This window comes from Culex quinquefasciatus, chromosome 2, assembly GCF_015732765.1.
Source record: "Culex quinquefasciatus strain JHB chromosome 2, VPISU_Cqui_1.0_pri_paternal, whole genome shotgun sequence".
Lineage (NCBI taxonomy): Eukaryota > Metazoa > Arthropoda > Insecta > Diptera > Culicidae > Culex > Culex quinquefasciatus.
Window position 1 is genome coordinate 113301344 of NC_051862.1, and position 13849 is coordinate 113315192.

At 36.5% G+C, this 13849-nt stretch overlaps 1 protein-coding gene across 5 annotated transcripts in view; it reads left to right on the forward strand.

The window, feature by feature from the left end:
* Positions 1-667: 667 nt before the first annotated feature.
* LOC6050100 (liprin-alpha-1) overlaps positions 668-13849 on the forward strand; it is a 232958-nt gene continuing 219776 nt past the window's right edge. For all 5 annotated transcript variants that reach the window (XM_038251757.1, XM_038251760.1, XM_038251758.1 and 2 more), the window contains exon 1: positions 668-1171. In XM_038251757.1, the coding sequence (XP_038107685.1) occupies positions 920-1171 (252 nt within the window). In that variant the 5' untranslated portion in view covers positions 668-919. The remainder of the gene's footprint in view (positions 1172-13849) is intronic.

Here is a 13849-nt window from a genome sequence, read left to right on the forward strand (position 1 = left end):
ATTTTATGAATTGCACATTGCCGAATAAAACGTTATGTACATTACACTTAGTTGTAAAGCGTAACGTGATTTTCGAATGATCCCACTTTGTTTACATCTACAAAGTAGGAGGCTGTTCAAGCACAAGCATGACTTTTTTCTTACTGATAAATGAGGTGTTTTATAATCAGTAGTATCAGTAATGTGTTTTATTTTGTCTAGTTTTTGGCATTTTTTGCTGGAAAATTGTTTGTGTTTTCAAGTTTCGATCGGTAAGAAGATGTTTTTCTTTTTCACGGGTGACGACGAACTGACGACAACAAGAAGAATTCAAGTGAGAAATTCTTCATTCCTGCAAAAAAAAGAAGCAATTTTCAATGATCGATAACAATACTCTCACTTTTGACGAACAGTAAATTGGTTCCACTTGGACAGTTCAAAATTCAAAATTGAGGCAAAAGCTATTGTGTTTTGCTCGATTGGTTCTTCCGTTCTCGTGCTTTGATTGGTAATTTTGATTTGAGATGCTCGTTCTTTTATAATTCTAGGTTCTCTAGTTAATATGCATGACGCAGTATGTTTTGACAGTTGTTGCCTAAATGAGCAACTCAGCCATGCAGCAATTGGAATGCCTACCAATTCCACGTATAATAATTTTACTCATGGCAGCCCCTTGCGCTGAATCAATCGATTTTTTTTATTCCGTCAGATCGAAAAAGCAATGACAGAAAAAAATTGTTGTGTTTAAGGTGTGTTCAAAAAGATAATAAGAAATGTATAATAAAGTACATCGCTGCTTGCCGAATAATCGTAATTTGTTGAATAAATATGCGTGTAGTTGGTTTTCAAGAAATAAGATCCAGAACTAGGTCTTAGACTAAAATAGTAAAGTTATTGGATACGATAGGCCCTGTAAATATAAATATATATATAATTTAAGATGTGGAATACGATGTGCGATGTAATGCCAACTATTGTGGAGTGCGATAACATTTCCCAAAGATCTTCTCAATTTAGCGGAGAAGATGCCAATTTCGAACAGCTTATGGTGTCGATGCTCGACGAGCGCGACAAGCTTATGGACAGCCTACGGGAAGCACAGGAGAGGCTCACGGAGACGGAAAGTAAGCTGCTGGATGTGGAAAAGGAACGAGACAGCCTCCATAGACAAATTGCTGCAAATTTACCTCAGGTATTGAAATTTCAATATTATTCAAACTCGAACGGTGTGGGTCTCGTGGCGCAGGGGTAGCGGCTTCGGCTGCCGATCCCGATGATGCTATGAGACGCGGGTTCGATTCCCGCCTTATCCACTGAGCTTCTATCGGATGGTGAAGTAAAACGTCGGTCCCGGTTTCTCCTGTCTCGTCAGAGGCGCTGGAGCAGAAATCCCACGTTAGAGGAAGGCCATGCCCCGGGGGGCGTAGTGCCAATAGTTTCGTTTTTTCAAACTCGAACGAGTAGTACCGAACGGGATTTGTACAGAATTTTGTGGTTTTAAATTTGGAATTAAAATGCTTTGTGAGCCCGTTATTTGACAACCTTTTTTGTGTCTTATCCTTCATTAAAACCTATTATCAGTTAAATAAATTAATTTACCCTTAATTAAAAAAAAAAAAGAAACGACTGTGAACCAGGTGCGCGTGGGATTAACATGGTGTACATGGTTTCCCGTTAACAGGGCTGCTGTATCGAAACTATCAAATGCATAATTTCAACTCAGCCCACGAGAAGCCACTTCATAAAAATTTATCAGTGATCATAACTACTCAGTTCCTCACCATTTGCAGAAAATACAATGGTGTACATTGGTTAACAAAATAATGTTCCTTAAAAATACCAGTTCGAGTGTTTTTTTCATTTTCCTGAGGTCATCGGCTGGTACCAACATAACACATGCAGCCTAAACCAAAAAAAAGTTCTCCGATCGGGCTCAAATTTTTTCTGGGGGTTCTTTGGCCAAAATAATTAGACCCGTATTTTTTTGTTTGGCCATTAGGGTAACGTACATCGTGCTAGGGTGGTTCGAAAAATGGCAATTTTCGTCATTTTTCGCAAAAAACACTTTTTTCGAAAAATCATATCTCAGCGCCATTTCATCTGATTTTAGCTGTCTTAGACGCAAAATATATATATATATATATATATACAGCAATTCCATTTGAAAAGAGCCTAAACCGAAAAAAAAGTTCTCCGATCGGGCTCAAAATTTTTCTGGGGGTTCCTTGGCCAAAATAATTAGACCCGTATTTTTTTGTTTGGCCATTAGGGTGACCTACATCGTGCTAGGGTGGTTCGAATTATGGCAATTTTCGTCATTTTTCGCAAAAACCACTTTTTTCTAAAAATCATATCTCCGCGCCATTTCATCCGATTTTAGCTGTCTTAGATGCAAAGAAAGGTGATGATTTTGGCTATTTGGGAAAAATAGTAAAATTCCAAAATCTAGCTTAACTATTGAAAAAGTCTTATGAAAACATAAAATGGCGTTTTGACCGTGTCTGGACCAAAGAGCCTATGTCTGAAAATATTTTATCGGATTCCTCGGAAAATTTCACATAACATATCAAAAAATTGGCGATGTCGAACCGTACGTTTGGAGATACGATTTTTGAAAATAAAAACTGCGTTTTTCGACGCGCCACGCGCAAAAACGGGAAAATGACGAAATCGGCAAAAAATCAACTTTTTTCACTAAAACTGCGATAACTTTAAAATTTCAGCGATGACCTATAGATGTTTGGGTATCAAAATTTTCGTAATTGAAAGACGCAACTTTTGGTACCATAACATCTATAGGTCATCGCTGAAATTTTAAAGTTATCGCAGTTTTAGTAAAAAAAGTTGATTTTTTGCCGATTTCGTCATTTTCCTGTTTTTGCGCGTGGCGCGTCGAAAAACTCAGTTTTTATTTTCAAAAAATCATATCTCTGAAATGTACGGTTCGACATCGCCAATTTTTTGATATTTTATGTGAAATTTTCGAGGAATCCGATAAAATATTTTCAGACATAGGCTCTTTGGTCCAGACACGGCAAAACGCCATTTTAAGTTTTCATACGACTTTTCAATAGTTAAGCTAGATTTTGGAACTTCTTACTATTTTTCCCAAATAGCCAAACTCATCACCTTTCTTTGCGTCTAGGACAGCTAAAATCGGATGAAATGGCGCGAGATATGATTTTTCGAAAAAGTGGTTTTGCGAAAATGACGAAAATTGCCATTTTTCGAACCACCCTAGCACGATGTAGGTCACCTAATGGCCAAACAAAATACGGGTCTAATTATTTTGGCCAAGGAACCCCAGAAAGATCGGAGAACTTTTTCGGTTTAGGCTCTTTCAAATGGAATTCTGTATATATATATATATATATATATATATATATATATATATATATATATATATATATATATATATATATATATATATATATATATATATATATATATATATATATATATATATATATATATATATATATACACAAGGGTAGGACAGTGAGTGATTTTGAGAAAATTTGAATAGAATTGAGTAACATTGAGCCACGCACGTTTTTCAGAGTTTCTCAATCTTCACCATGATTTTCACAAACGACGTAACAAATTTTGACATTGACATTTCAACGCTGACACTGACAACTTGTAAAACACAAAAACAGCGGGAGCGTAAATTTTTCTGGCTGCCAGAAAGGTGTTGAGGGAGGCAAGAAGGCTTGGCCACTGCCCCAAATACCGGATCGGCCAAAAAGGGATAAATGCTGCTGTTACCGGAAACGGTGCCGCTGCTGGCAAATAGGCTCCGACGGCGGCTTTAGCCAAAATTGGCTGCTATTGCCACCGCCAAGGCCAAGAACATTTAGGCCGCCAAGAAGCCAGCCCCGAAGAAGCCGTTTCCAAAGAGAGTGCCGCCGGTGCCGATGGTTCCAAGTAATTTCGTTCAAAACGTGGCAAAATGGACGAGGTTTTGCAAAAGCAGAAAAAGAGCCCGCGACGAGAAGGTACGACGGGGTGTTGGACAAATCGGTTCCCATCTTACAGCTACCAGCGGTTCAAGGCCGAAAGGGAGAAGGATTGGGTGGTAGAGGTGCCCCAGAATGCGGAACCCAACAAGGACGAAGCGATATTTGCGCATTGACAGGTATGCCATGAACGAAATCGCCCGGATGAGAGCTGATGACTGCTGCCAACGTCGCCAAGGCGTCGACCGGAAAGTTACAGGAGAAGCTGACCAACGAAGGACCGCGTAATCGGCGTGAAGGAAGCAAAAGCGCGCTGCCGGGCGAAAAGAAACGCAACCTGGAGATTGTCAGCAAGGTGCTGAAAAAGAAGCCGCCAGTGACACTGGAGCTGCTGTCCACAAGAAGAAGGGAGCTGCCGGAGCAACATAGGCGGCCGCAAAGAAGCTCGCCAAAAAGAAGGTCGCCGCCACCGTGGGTGAGAAGAAGGCCATCGAGGCCAAGGTGCAGAAGGGTACCGCTAAGATTCATGTCATCACTCTGCCAGGGGTCTAGGTATGATTTTGGAGCAAAATAAATAAGCATATACAAACACACAATAAAAAACGCATCATTCGCTTAGTCGCTGGTAAAAATAGGAAAAAATCGGAGCGACTGCTTCAGATGCCTCCCTCCAGTCCCACGACAATTTTCTTTTCCTAGATCTAGAAGGGATGCAACCGGATGCCCCCCTCCAGTCCCACGACAATTTTCTTAGATCTAGAACTCTTAGAGATTTTTGTGACGATGTTTTTGTGACGACCGTGTGCTGGCACTTCGCTGGCTTTTGGAACCGATCAAACTTCCTGCTGCAAGATCATGATCCGATCCGCCAGCGATTCGGGCCACTGCCCATCTCGACTTGCCGGAAAGACGAAAGACCTTCTCCTTGATCTCGCTGAACTCGCAAGCAATGTGAGCGGTGTGGCAATCCAGCACTGGGGTATATCCGTTGGAGATCTGACCGGGGTGGTTCAGCACGATGACCTGGGCGGTGAGTTCTTCGAGTCACCGGCGACGTAACCACGACGCAGTTCCTTGACGGACACATTTTTGGCGTTGTCCAGCAGGGCTTCTTTGTGCGGACGGACTTGACTTCAGCGGCCAGGTTGACCGGGGCTAAGACGATGGCGATACCGGGCTTGTTTACACCGGTTTCCGTTCCCGGGGGCAGATGCAGGGGCTTGTCGGTGGGGTCCGTTGGGCACTTGCCGTCAGCCTGGCTCTCTTGCGCTAGATGGCCTCTGCTTGAAAGAAGTACATCTTGGTGGACGGTTCCAGCATGTTATCTCTGTGCCATCCGGATTTAGATAATACCAGTATCAAATTCACCGGTACCGGCGGCGACGATCAAAACGGCACAATCCGTAACAGGCGGAATCGACGTCGTCGTCGGGCGGAATAGTTTGTTCCCGGTTTCGTTGACTGACTGAACTTTAGCAGCAGCGTGGCGTGAAAATATTTCTAATGTATTTGTAAACACGCTCTTCTGTTAACGTGGTCAACGTTTGTTTCCGGCAACTTTTCCGCAACTCGGTAAAAAAAAAACATGAGGAAGATTGAGTAACTTTGAGCCACATTGAGTAATTTTGTAAAATTGAGTCACTCAGTTACTCTGTGTCCTACCCTTGTATATATATATATATATATATATATATATATATATATATATATATATATATATATATATATATATATATATATATATATATATATATATATATATATATATATATATATATATATATATATATATATATATATATATATATATATATATATATATATATATATATATATATATATATATATATATATATATATATATAAAGAAATTTCAATATTATTCAAACTCGAACGGTGTGGGTCTCGTGGCGCAGGGGTAGCGGCTTCGGCTGCCGATCCCGATGATGCTATGAGACGCGGGTTCGATTCCCGCCTTATCCACTGAGCTTCTATCGGATGGTGAAGTAAAACGTCGGTCCCGGTTTCTCCTGTCTCGTCAGAGGCGCTGGAGCAGAAATCCCACGTTAGAGGAAGGCCATGCCCCGGGGGGCGTAGTGCCAATAGTTTCGTTTTTTCAAACTCGAACGAGTAGTACCGAACGGGATTTGTACAGAATTTTGTGGTTTTAAATGTGGAATTAAAATGCTTTGTGAGCCCGTTATTTGACAACCTTCTTTGTGTCTTATCCTTCATTAAAACCTATTATCAGTTAAATAAATTAATTTACCCTTAATTAAAAAAAAGAAACGACTGTGAACCAGGTGCGCGTGGGATTAACATGGTGTACATGGTTTCCCGTTAACAGGGCTGCTGTATCGAAACTATCAAATGCATAATTTCAACTCAGCCCACGAGAAGCCACTTCATAAAAATTTATCAGTGATCATAACTACTCAGTTCCTCACCATTTGCAGAAAATACAATGGTGTACATTGGTTAACAAAATAATGTTCCTTAAAAATACCAGTTCGAGTGTTTTTTTTTCATTTTCCTGAGGTCATCGGCTGGTACCAACATAACACATGCAGCCTAAACCAAAAAAAAGTTCTCCGATCGGGCTCAAATTTTTTCTGGGGGTTCTTTGGCCAAAATAATTAGACCCGTATTTTTTTGTTTGGCCATTAGGGTAACGTACATCGTGCTAGGGTGGTTCGAAAAATGGCAATTTTCGTCATATATATATATATATATATATATATATATATATATATATATATATATATATATATATATATATATATATATATATATATATATATATATATATATATATATATATATATATATATATATATATACAGGGTGTTTGAATTCATGGATGCGGATCCTTGCTGGTTCCCTAGAGGACCCCGCTTCGAACTTCGAATTGACGGCAGAGAAACATCAGATTATAACTTAATTAGAAATGAAATATTAAATAATTTTTCTCAGAAGTTCAAAAAACAGCCAGTAAATAACGATAACACCGATGAAATTTTAAACACTTTAACTGCGCATTTAGATGATCACGAAAAACATAATTTAGCTAAACCGATAGAAATGTCTGAATTAGAAACTGCTTTAAGATTTTCATCCAAACGTTCCTCTCCAGGACCAGACGGAATTAGCTATGAGTTTTATACTCATTGTTTTGATATTATTAAAAATGACTTACTGAAATTGTTTAACACTTATTACATCAACGAAGAGTACCCTCCAGGATTATTTACGTCGGGAATTATAACATTAATTCCTAAGAAAGGTGATAAATTAGACTTGCAAAATAAAAGACCAATTAGTATGCTTAACACAGATTATAAATTATTCACAAAAATTCTATGGAATCGTATACAACCCATTCTAGAAAAGTTAATTGGACCAGGCCAAGCAGCATGTGTTAAAGATAGTTCTTGTATTCATAATTTAAAATTATTGAGAAATGTTTTGATAAAAGCAAATAAATCGAAAAAGTTTAAAGGAGCGATTTTAAGTCTTGATTTGGAAAAAGCCTTTGATCGTGTTGATCATGATTTCCTGTGGAAAATTTTGAAAAAGTTCAATTTTCCTGACAATTTTATTAGTTGTTTACGCAAACTGTATAAAAACGCGACATCATCCGTATTATTTAATGGTTTCCTGACTTCACCCTTTGCTATTCTTAGTTCTGTAAGGCAAGGTTGTCCCCTTAGTATGGTTTTATTTATCTTATATTAAGAACCACTTATTCGATTAATTGATAGAAATTTAAAAGGTGTTTTAATTGATAACAATTTTGTTAAAGTAGTAGCTTTTGCGGATGATATAAACATTTTTATAAGAGATGATAGTGAATTTGATATGACTTTACACTTAATACACTACTACAGTGAATATTCTAAAATTAAATTAAATTCTAAGAAATCACAGTTTTTAAGATTTAACAGCTGTCGGTTGGGTCCCCAACAAGTTAAAGAGGTGGAAGAAATGAAAATTTTAGGAATAACTTTTAAAAAGGACTATGTTGAAACCATCGAAAAAAATTATAAAGATTTGACTCAAAGCATCATTGTAAGTTTAATTCTACAACAATCTCGACGGTTAAATTTATTTCAAAAAAGTAACAATTTTAAACACTTTTATTCTTTCGAAGTTGTGGTATGTAGCTCAGATTTTTCCACCGGAAAATAAACATATTTGCACATTACGATCTTTTTGTGGAAAATTCATTTGGAAAGGACTGTTTTATAAAGTAGAAAGGAAGGACCGTTGGCAATTACATCTCGTGAGCAACAGACGTGTTTTCTCTGCTGTGCTATCGCTATTGTTCGCTTTCAAACAAAGTTCGCGTTGTGGCAGACTCTGCAAAATGGGTGCTGCCCGCAAAAACGTTCTCGTTGTGGACTTCAGTGTCCTCCCGGAACGCCCAAAGCTGGAAGTCGTGCAGCGGTTTGTTGAAAAGGGTCTAGGAATAACATCCTCCGACCTGAAAAGCATCCAGCTTCACAACATCCGCCATTGCGTGCTCATCGAGATGGCGGACCCTGCAGCCGCCACCAAGATAGCAACGGAAAACCACTGCAAGTACGCGTTCAAGACACATCCAGCTATAAAAATCCCGGTCTACGTCGACGACAACACCGTCGACGTTCGGGTCCACGACCTCCCGCTGGACCTGCCAAACGCTCAGATCGCCGATGCAATGAAGCAATACGGGGAAGTACTCACCATACGGGACGAAGTTTGGAGAAATTTCTTCGCCGGTGTCCCAAACGGGGTGCGGGTGTTGAAAATGAAACTTTCCAAACCAATTCCCTCGTACATTTCCGTGTGCGACCTCTGTACCCTTGCCACATACACGGGTCAAATTGCCAGCTGCCGACGCTGCGGAAAAAAACGACACGTGTCAAAGAGCTGCTCGAAGCAGCAAAACATCACATGTGAACAAGCCACAACAATTAATCGCCCCAACCAATCCAGCCGTCCCGATTGTTTTGCCGCTAATCGAACCGACAGTAGTTGAATCTCAAGTCATTGCTCCACACACTGAGGACAATGGTAAGGACGGATTTACTACTGTTGGGAAGAAAGGAAAGGCAAAAGGCAGTTATCTGAGAAAGAAGTTTCAGCAGAAAAAAGAAGCTGCGTGGAGGAGAACGACAAACAAAATTTCGAAATCGAACAATGCAATGACCATGGACAACGAGATCAACCAATTCTACCACCAAACACGCCGAAGAGACGACTGTGCAAGCCAGCCGTTTGACGGAGGACTACGCCAGTCAACTTAATTTTTATTATTATTATTATTATTATTATTTTGAATTGTTCTAGAATTAGACAAAACTTGGCTGAATTATGTTTACAAAGGCCAGTTAGTTAAATAAAAAAAAAAAGTAGAAAGGAAGGAACTCTACCTTCCAGTATTGGAGGGAGGTCTATCGCTTATAGACGTTGAAGCAAAATGTAAAGCTCTTTTTGTAAAAAAATATTTTATTTTCGCGTAGTAATGATGTTGTTAATATCGATAAATTTATGCTGGAGCAAATTCATACTAAAACTATCACAAGGAATACTAGGGAATGGTTGAAGGATGCAGATTTATTTATGAATGAAACTCATTTAAATACCTGCAAAAAAATTTATGATACAATTTTATCAAGAATGAAAATAACAGTTAAAAAGCGAATTGAGTTACCGAATAAGAACTGGCAAAACCTTTTTGAAAATACGAACAAAAATTTTCTTACATCTGATAGCAAATCTGTTTTATTCATGATTCTCCGGGACATTATTCCATGCAACGCTAAAATGTTTCGACACGGTGTAAGGGGAGTTGAATCTCCGAACTGTGACTGCTGCAGTGTGCCAGACAGTGTGGAACACAGAATTAAGAATTGTTGCTCCTCGAAGAAAGTTTGGTCCTGGCTTAACGAAATTTTGAAAACAAGATTCAAATTAACTTTATGTGACGCTGATGAGCTTTTATCTTGTAATATAAGCGAAACGAATAGTAAAGAAAAAGCAGCATTGTGGTTGACTATCGAATCGATGTGTTATTGTTTGCAAAATAGTAAAAGCGGAAGTATTGAAGAATTGAAAAGTCACATTCGCGAATCGCAGTGGAATAAAAGAGAATTGTTTAAAAAACACTTCAAACATTTCTTGAATCTATGGTGAAGAGGTTTTGTTGGAGGATTAGGATTTGTTAGGAGGTTTTGTTTTTTTCTTTGCTTTCTGTACAGTAAATTAAAGTAAAGTGCCACGTGGTTAGGAGTTGGAAGTAAATTGTATTTGTAGTTTGATTAGACGTCAATAAAACGTAAAAAAAAAAAATAAAATAGAAAGAGTTTCTTACCTCTGTGCTCTAATCATAACATGTTGAAAATCGTTTCAGACAAACATATATATATATATATATATATATATATATATATATATATATATATATATATATATATATATATATATATATATATATATATATATATATATATATATATATATATATATATATATATATATATATATATATATATATATATATATATATATATATATATATATATATATATATATATATATATATATATATATATATATATATATATATATATATATATATATATATATATATATATATATATATATATATATATATATATATATATATATATATATATATATATATATATATATATATATATATATATATATATATATATATATATATATATATATATATATATATATATATATACAGCAATTCCCCACGAAAACAGCATGAAAAAAACAAAGTGCTCGGATCGGGCTCAAAATTTTTCTGGGGGTTCCCTGGCCGAAATAATTAGACCCGTATTTTTTAGGGTGGTCTGAAAAATGGCCATTTTCGTCGATTTTCGTCGATTTTCGCAAAAAAACACTTTTTTCGAAAAATCATAACTCTCGCCATTTAAACCGATTTCAATTGTCTTATACGCAAATGAAAGGTGGTAAGTTGGCCCTTCAAAGAAAAATAATAAGAAGTTTCAAAAATCTAGCCTAACATATGAAAAGGGCGTATGAAACTTTAAAATGTCGTTTTGACAGTGTCTGGACCAAAGAGCCTATGCCTGGAAATATTTTTATCGGATTCTCTGGACATTTTTACATAACATACTATAAAATGGGAGAAGTTCATTAACAGGATTCCGAGATATGATTTTTTGAAAATAAAATCCGTGTTTTTTGCCGCGCCGCGCGCAAAAACCGGAGAATGACGAAATTGGCAAAAAAATAAACTTTTTTCACTAAAACTGCGATAACTTTAAAATTTCAGCGACGACCTATAGATGTCTGGGTACCAAAATTTTCTTAATTAAAAGACGCAACTTCAGAATCCGATAAAAATATTTCCAGACATAGGCTCTTTGGTCCAGACACTGTCAAAACGACATTTTAAAGTTTCATACGCCCTTTTCATATGTTAGGCTAGATTTTTGAAACTTCTTATTATTTTGCTTTGAAGGGCCAACTTACCACCTTTCATTTGCGTATAAGACAATTGAAATCGGTTTAAATGGCGAGGAGTTATGATTTTTCGAAAAAAGTGTTTTTTGCGAAAATCGACGAAAATCGACGAAAATGGCCATTTTTCAGACCACCCTAAATATTTTCAGACATAGGCTCTTTGGTCCAGACACGGTCAAAACGCCATTTTATGTTTTCATAAGACTTTTTCAATAGTTAAGCTAGATTTTTGGAACTTTTTACTATTTTTCCCAAATAGCCAAACTCATCACCTTTCTTTTGCATCTAAGACAGCTAAAATCGGATGAAATGGTGCGGAGATATGATTTTTAGAAAAAGTGGTTTTGCGAAAAATGACGAAAATTCCCATAATTCGAACCACCTAGCAATATATATATATATATATATATATATATATATATATATATATATATATATATATATATATATATATATATATATATATATATATATATATATATATATATATATATATATATATATATATATATATATATACATACAGCAATTCCATTTGAAAAGAGCCTAAACCGAATAAAAAGTTCTCCGATCGGGCTCAAAATTTTTCTGGGGGTTCCTTGGCCAAAATAATTAGACCCGTATTTTTTTGTTTTGCCATTAGGGTGACCTACATCGTGCTAGGATGGTTCGAATTATGGGAATTTTCGTCATTTTTCGCAAAAACCACTTTTTTCTAAAAATCATATCTCCGCGCCATTTCATCCGATTTTAGCTGTCTTAGATGCAAAAGAAAGGTGATGAGTTTGGCTATTTGGGAAAAATAGTAAAAGTTCCAAAAATCTAGCTTAACTATTGAAAAAGTCTTATGAAAACATAAAATGGCGTTTTGACCGTGTCTGGACTGCGATAACTTTAAAATTTCAGCGATGACCTATAGATGTTTGGGTATCAACATTTTCGTAATTGAAAGACGCAACTTTTGGTACCATAACATCTATAGGTCATCGCTAAATTTAAAGTTATCGCAGTTTTAGTAAAAAGTTGATTTTTGCCGATTTCGTCATTTTCCTGTTTTTGCGCGTGGCGCGTCGAAAAACTCATTTTTATTTTCAAAAATCATATCTCTGAAATGTACGGTTCGACATCGCCAATTTTTGATATGTTATGTGAAATTTTCCGAGAATCCGATAAAAATATTTTCAGACATAGGCTCTTTGGTCCAGACACGGGCAAAACGCCATTTTAAGTTTTCATACGACTTTTCAATAGTTAAGCTAGATTTTGGAACTTCTTACTATTTTTCTCAAATAGCCAAACTCATCACCTTTCTTTTGCGTCTAGGACAGCTAAAATCGGATGAAATGGCGCGGAGATATGATTTTTCGAAAAAGTGGTTTTGCGAAAAATGACGAAAATTGCCATTTTCGAACCACCTAGCACAATGTAGGTCACCCTAATGGCCAAACAAAAATACAGGTCTAATTATTTTGCCAAGGAACCCCAGAAAAATTTTGAGCCCGATCGGAGAACTATATATATATATATATATATATATATATATATATATATATATATATATATATATATATATATATATATATATATATATATATATATAGTTCTCCGATCGGGCTCAAAATTTTCTGGGGTTCCTGGCCAAATATTAGACCATATTTTTGTTTGGCCATTAGGTGACCTACATTGTGCTAGTGGTTCGAAAAATGGCAATTTTCGTCATTTTCGCAAAACCACTTTTTCGAAAATCATATCTCCGCGCCATTTCATCCGATTTTAGCTGTCCTAGACGCAAAAGAAAGGTGATGAGTTTGGCTATTTGGGAAAAATAGTAAGAAGTTCCAAAAATCTAGCTTAACTATTGAAAAAGTCGTATGAAAACTTAAAATGGCGTTTTGCCCGTGTCTGGACCAAAGAGCCTATGTCTGAAAATATTTTTATCGGATTCCTCGGAAAATTTCACATAACATATCAAAAAATTGGCGATGTCGAACCGTACATTTCAGAGATATGATTTTTTGAAAATAAAAACTGAGTTTTTCGACGCGCCACGCGCAAAAACAGGAAAATGACGAAATCGGCAAAAAATCAACTTTTTTTACTAAAACTGCGATAACTTTAAAATTTCAGCGATGACCTATAGATGTTATGGTACCAAAAGTTGCGTCTTTCAATTACGAAAATGTTGATACCCAAACATCTATAGGTCATCGCTGAAATTTTAAAGTTATCGCAGTCCAGACACGGTCAAAACGCCATTTTATGTTTTCATAAGACTTTTTCAATAGTTAAGCTAGATTTTTGGAACTTTTTACTATTTTTCCCAAATAGCCAAACTCATCACCTTTCTTTTGCATCTAAGACAGCTAAAATCGGATGAAATGGCGCGGAGATATGATTTTTAGAAA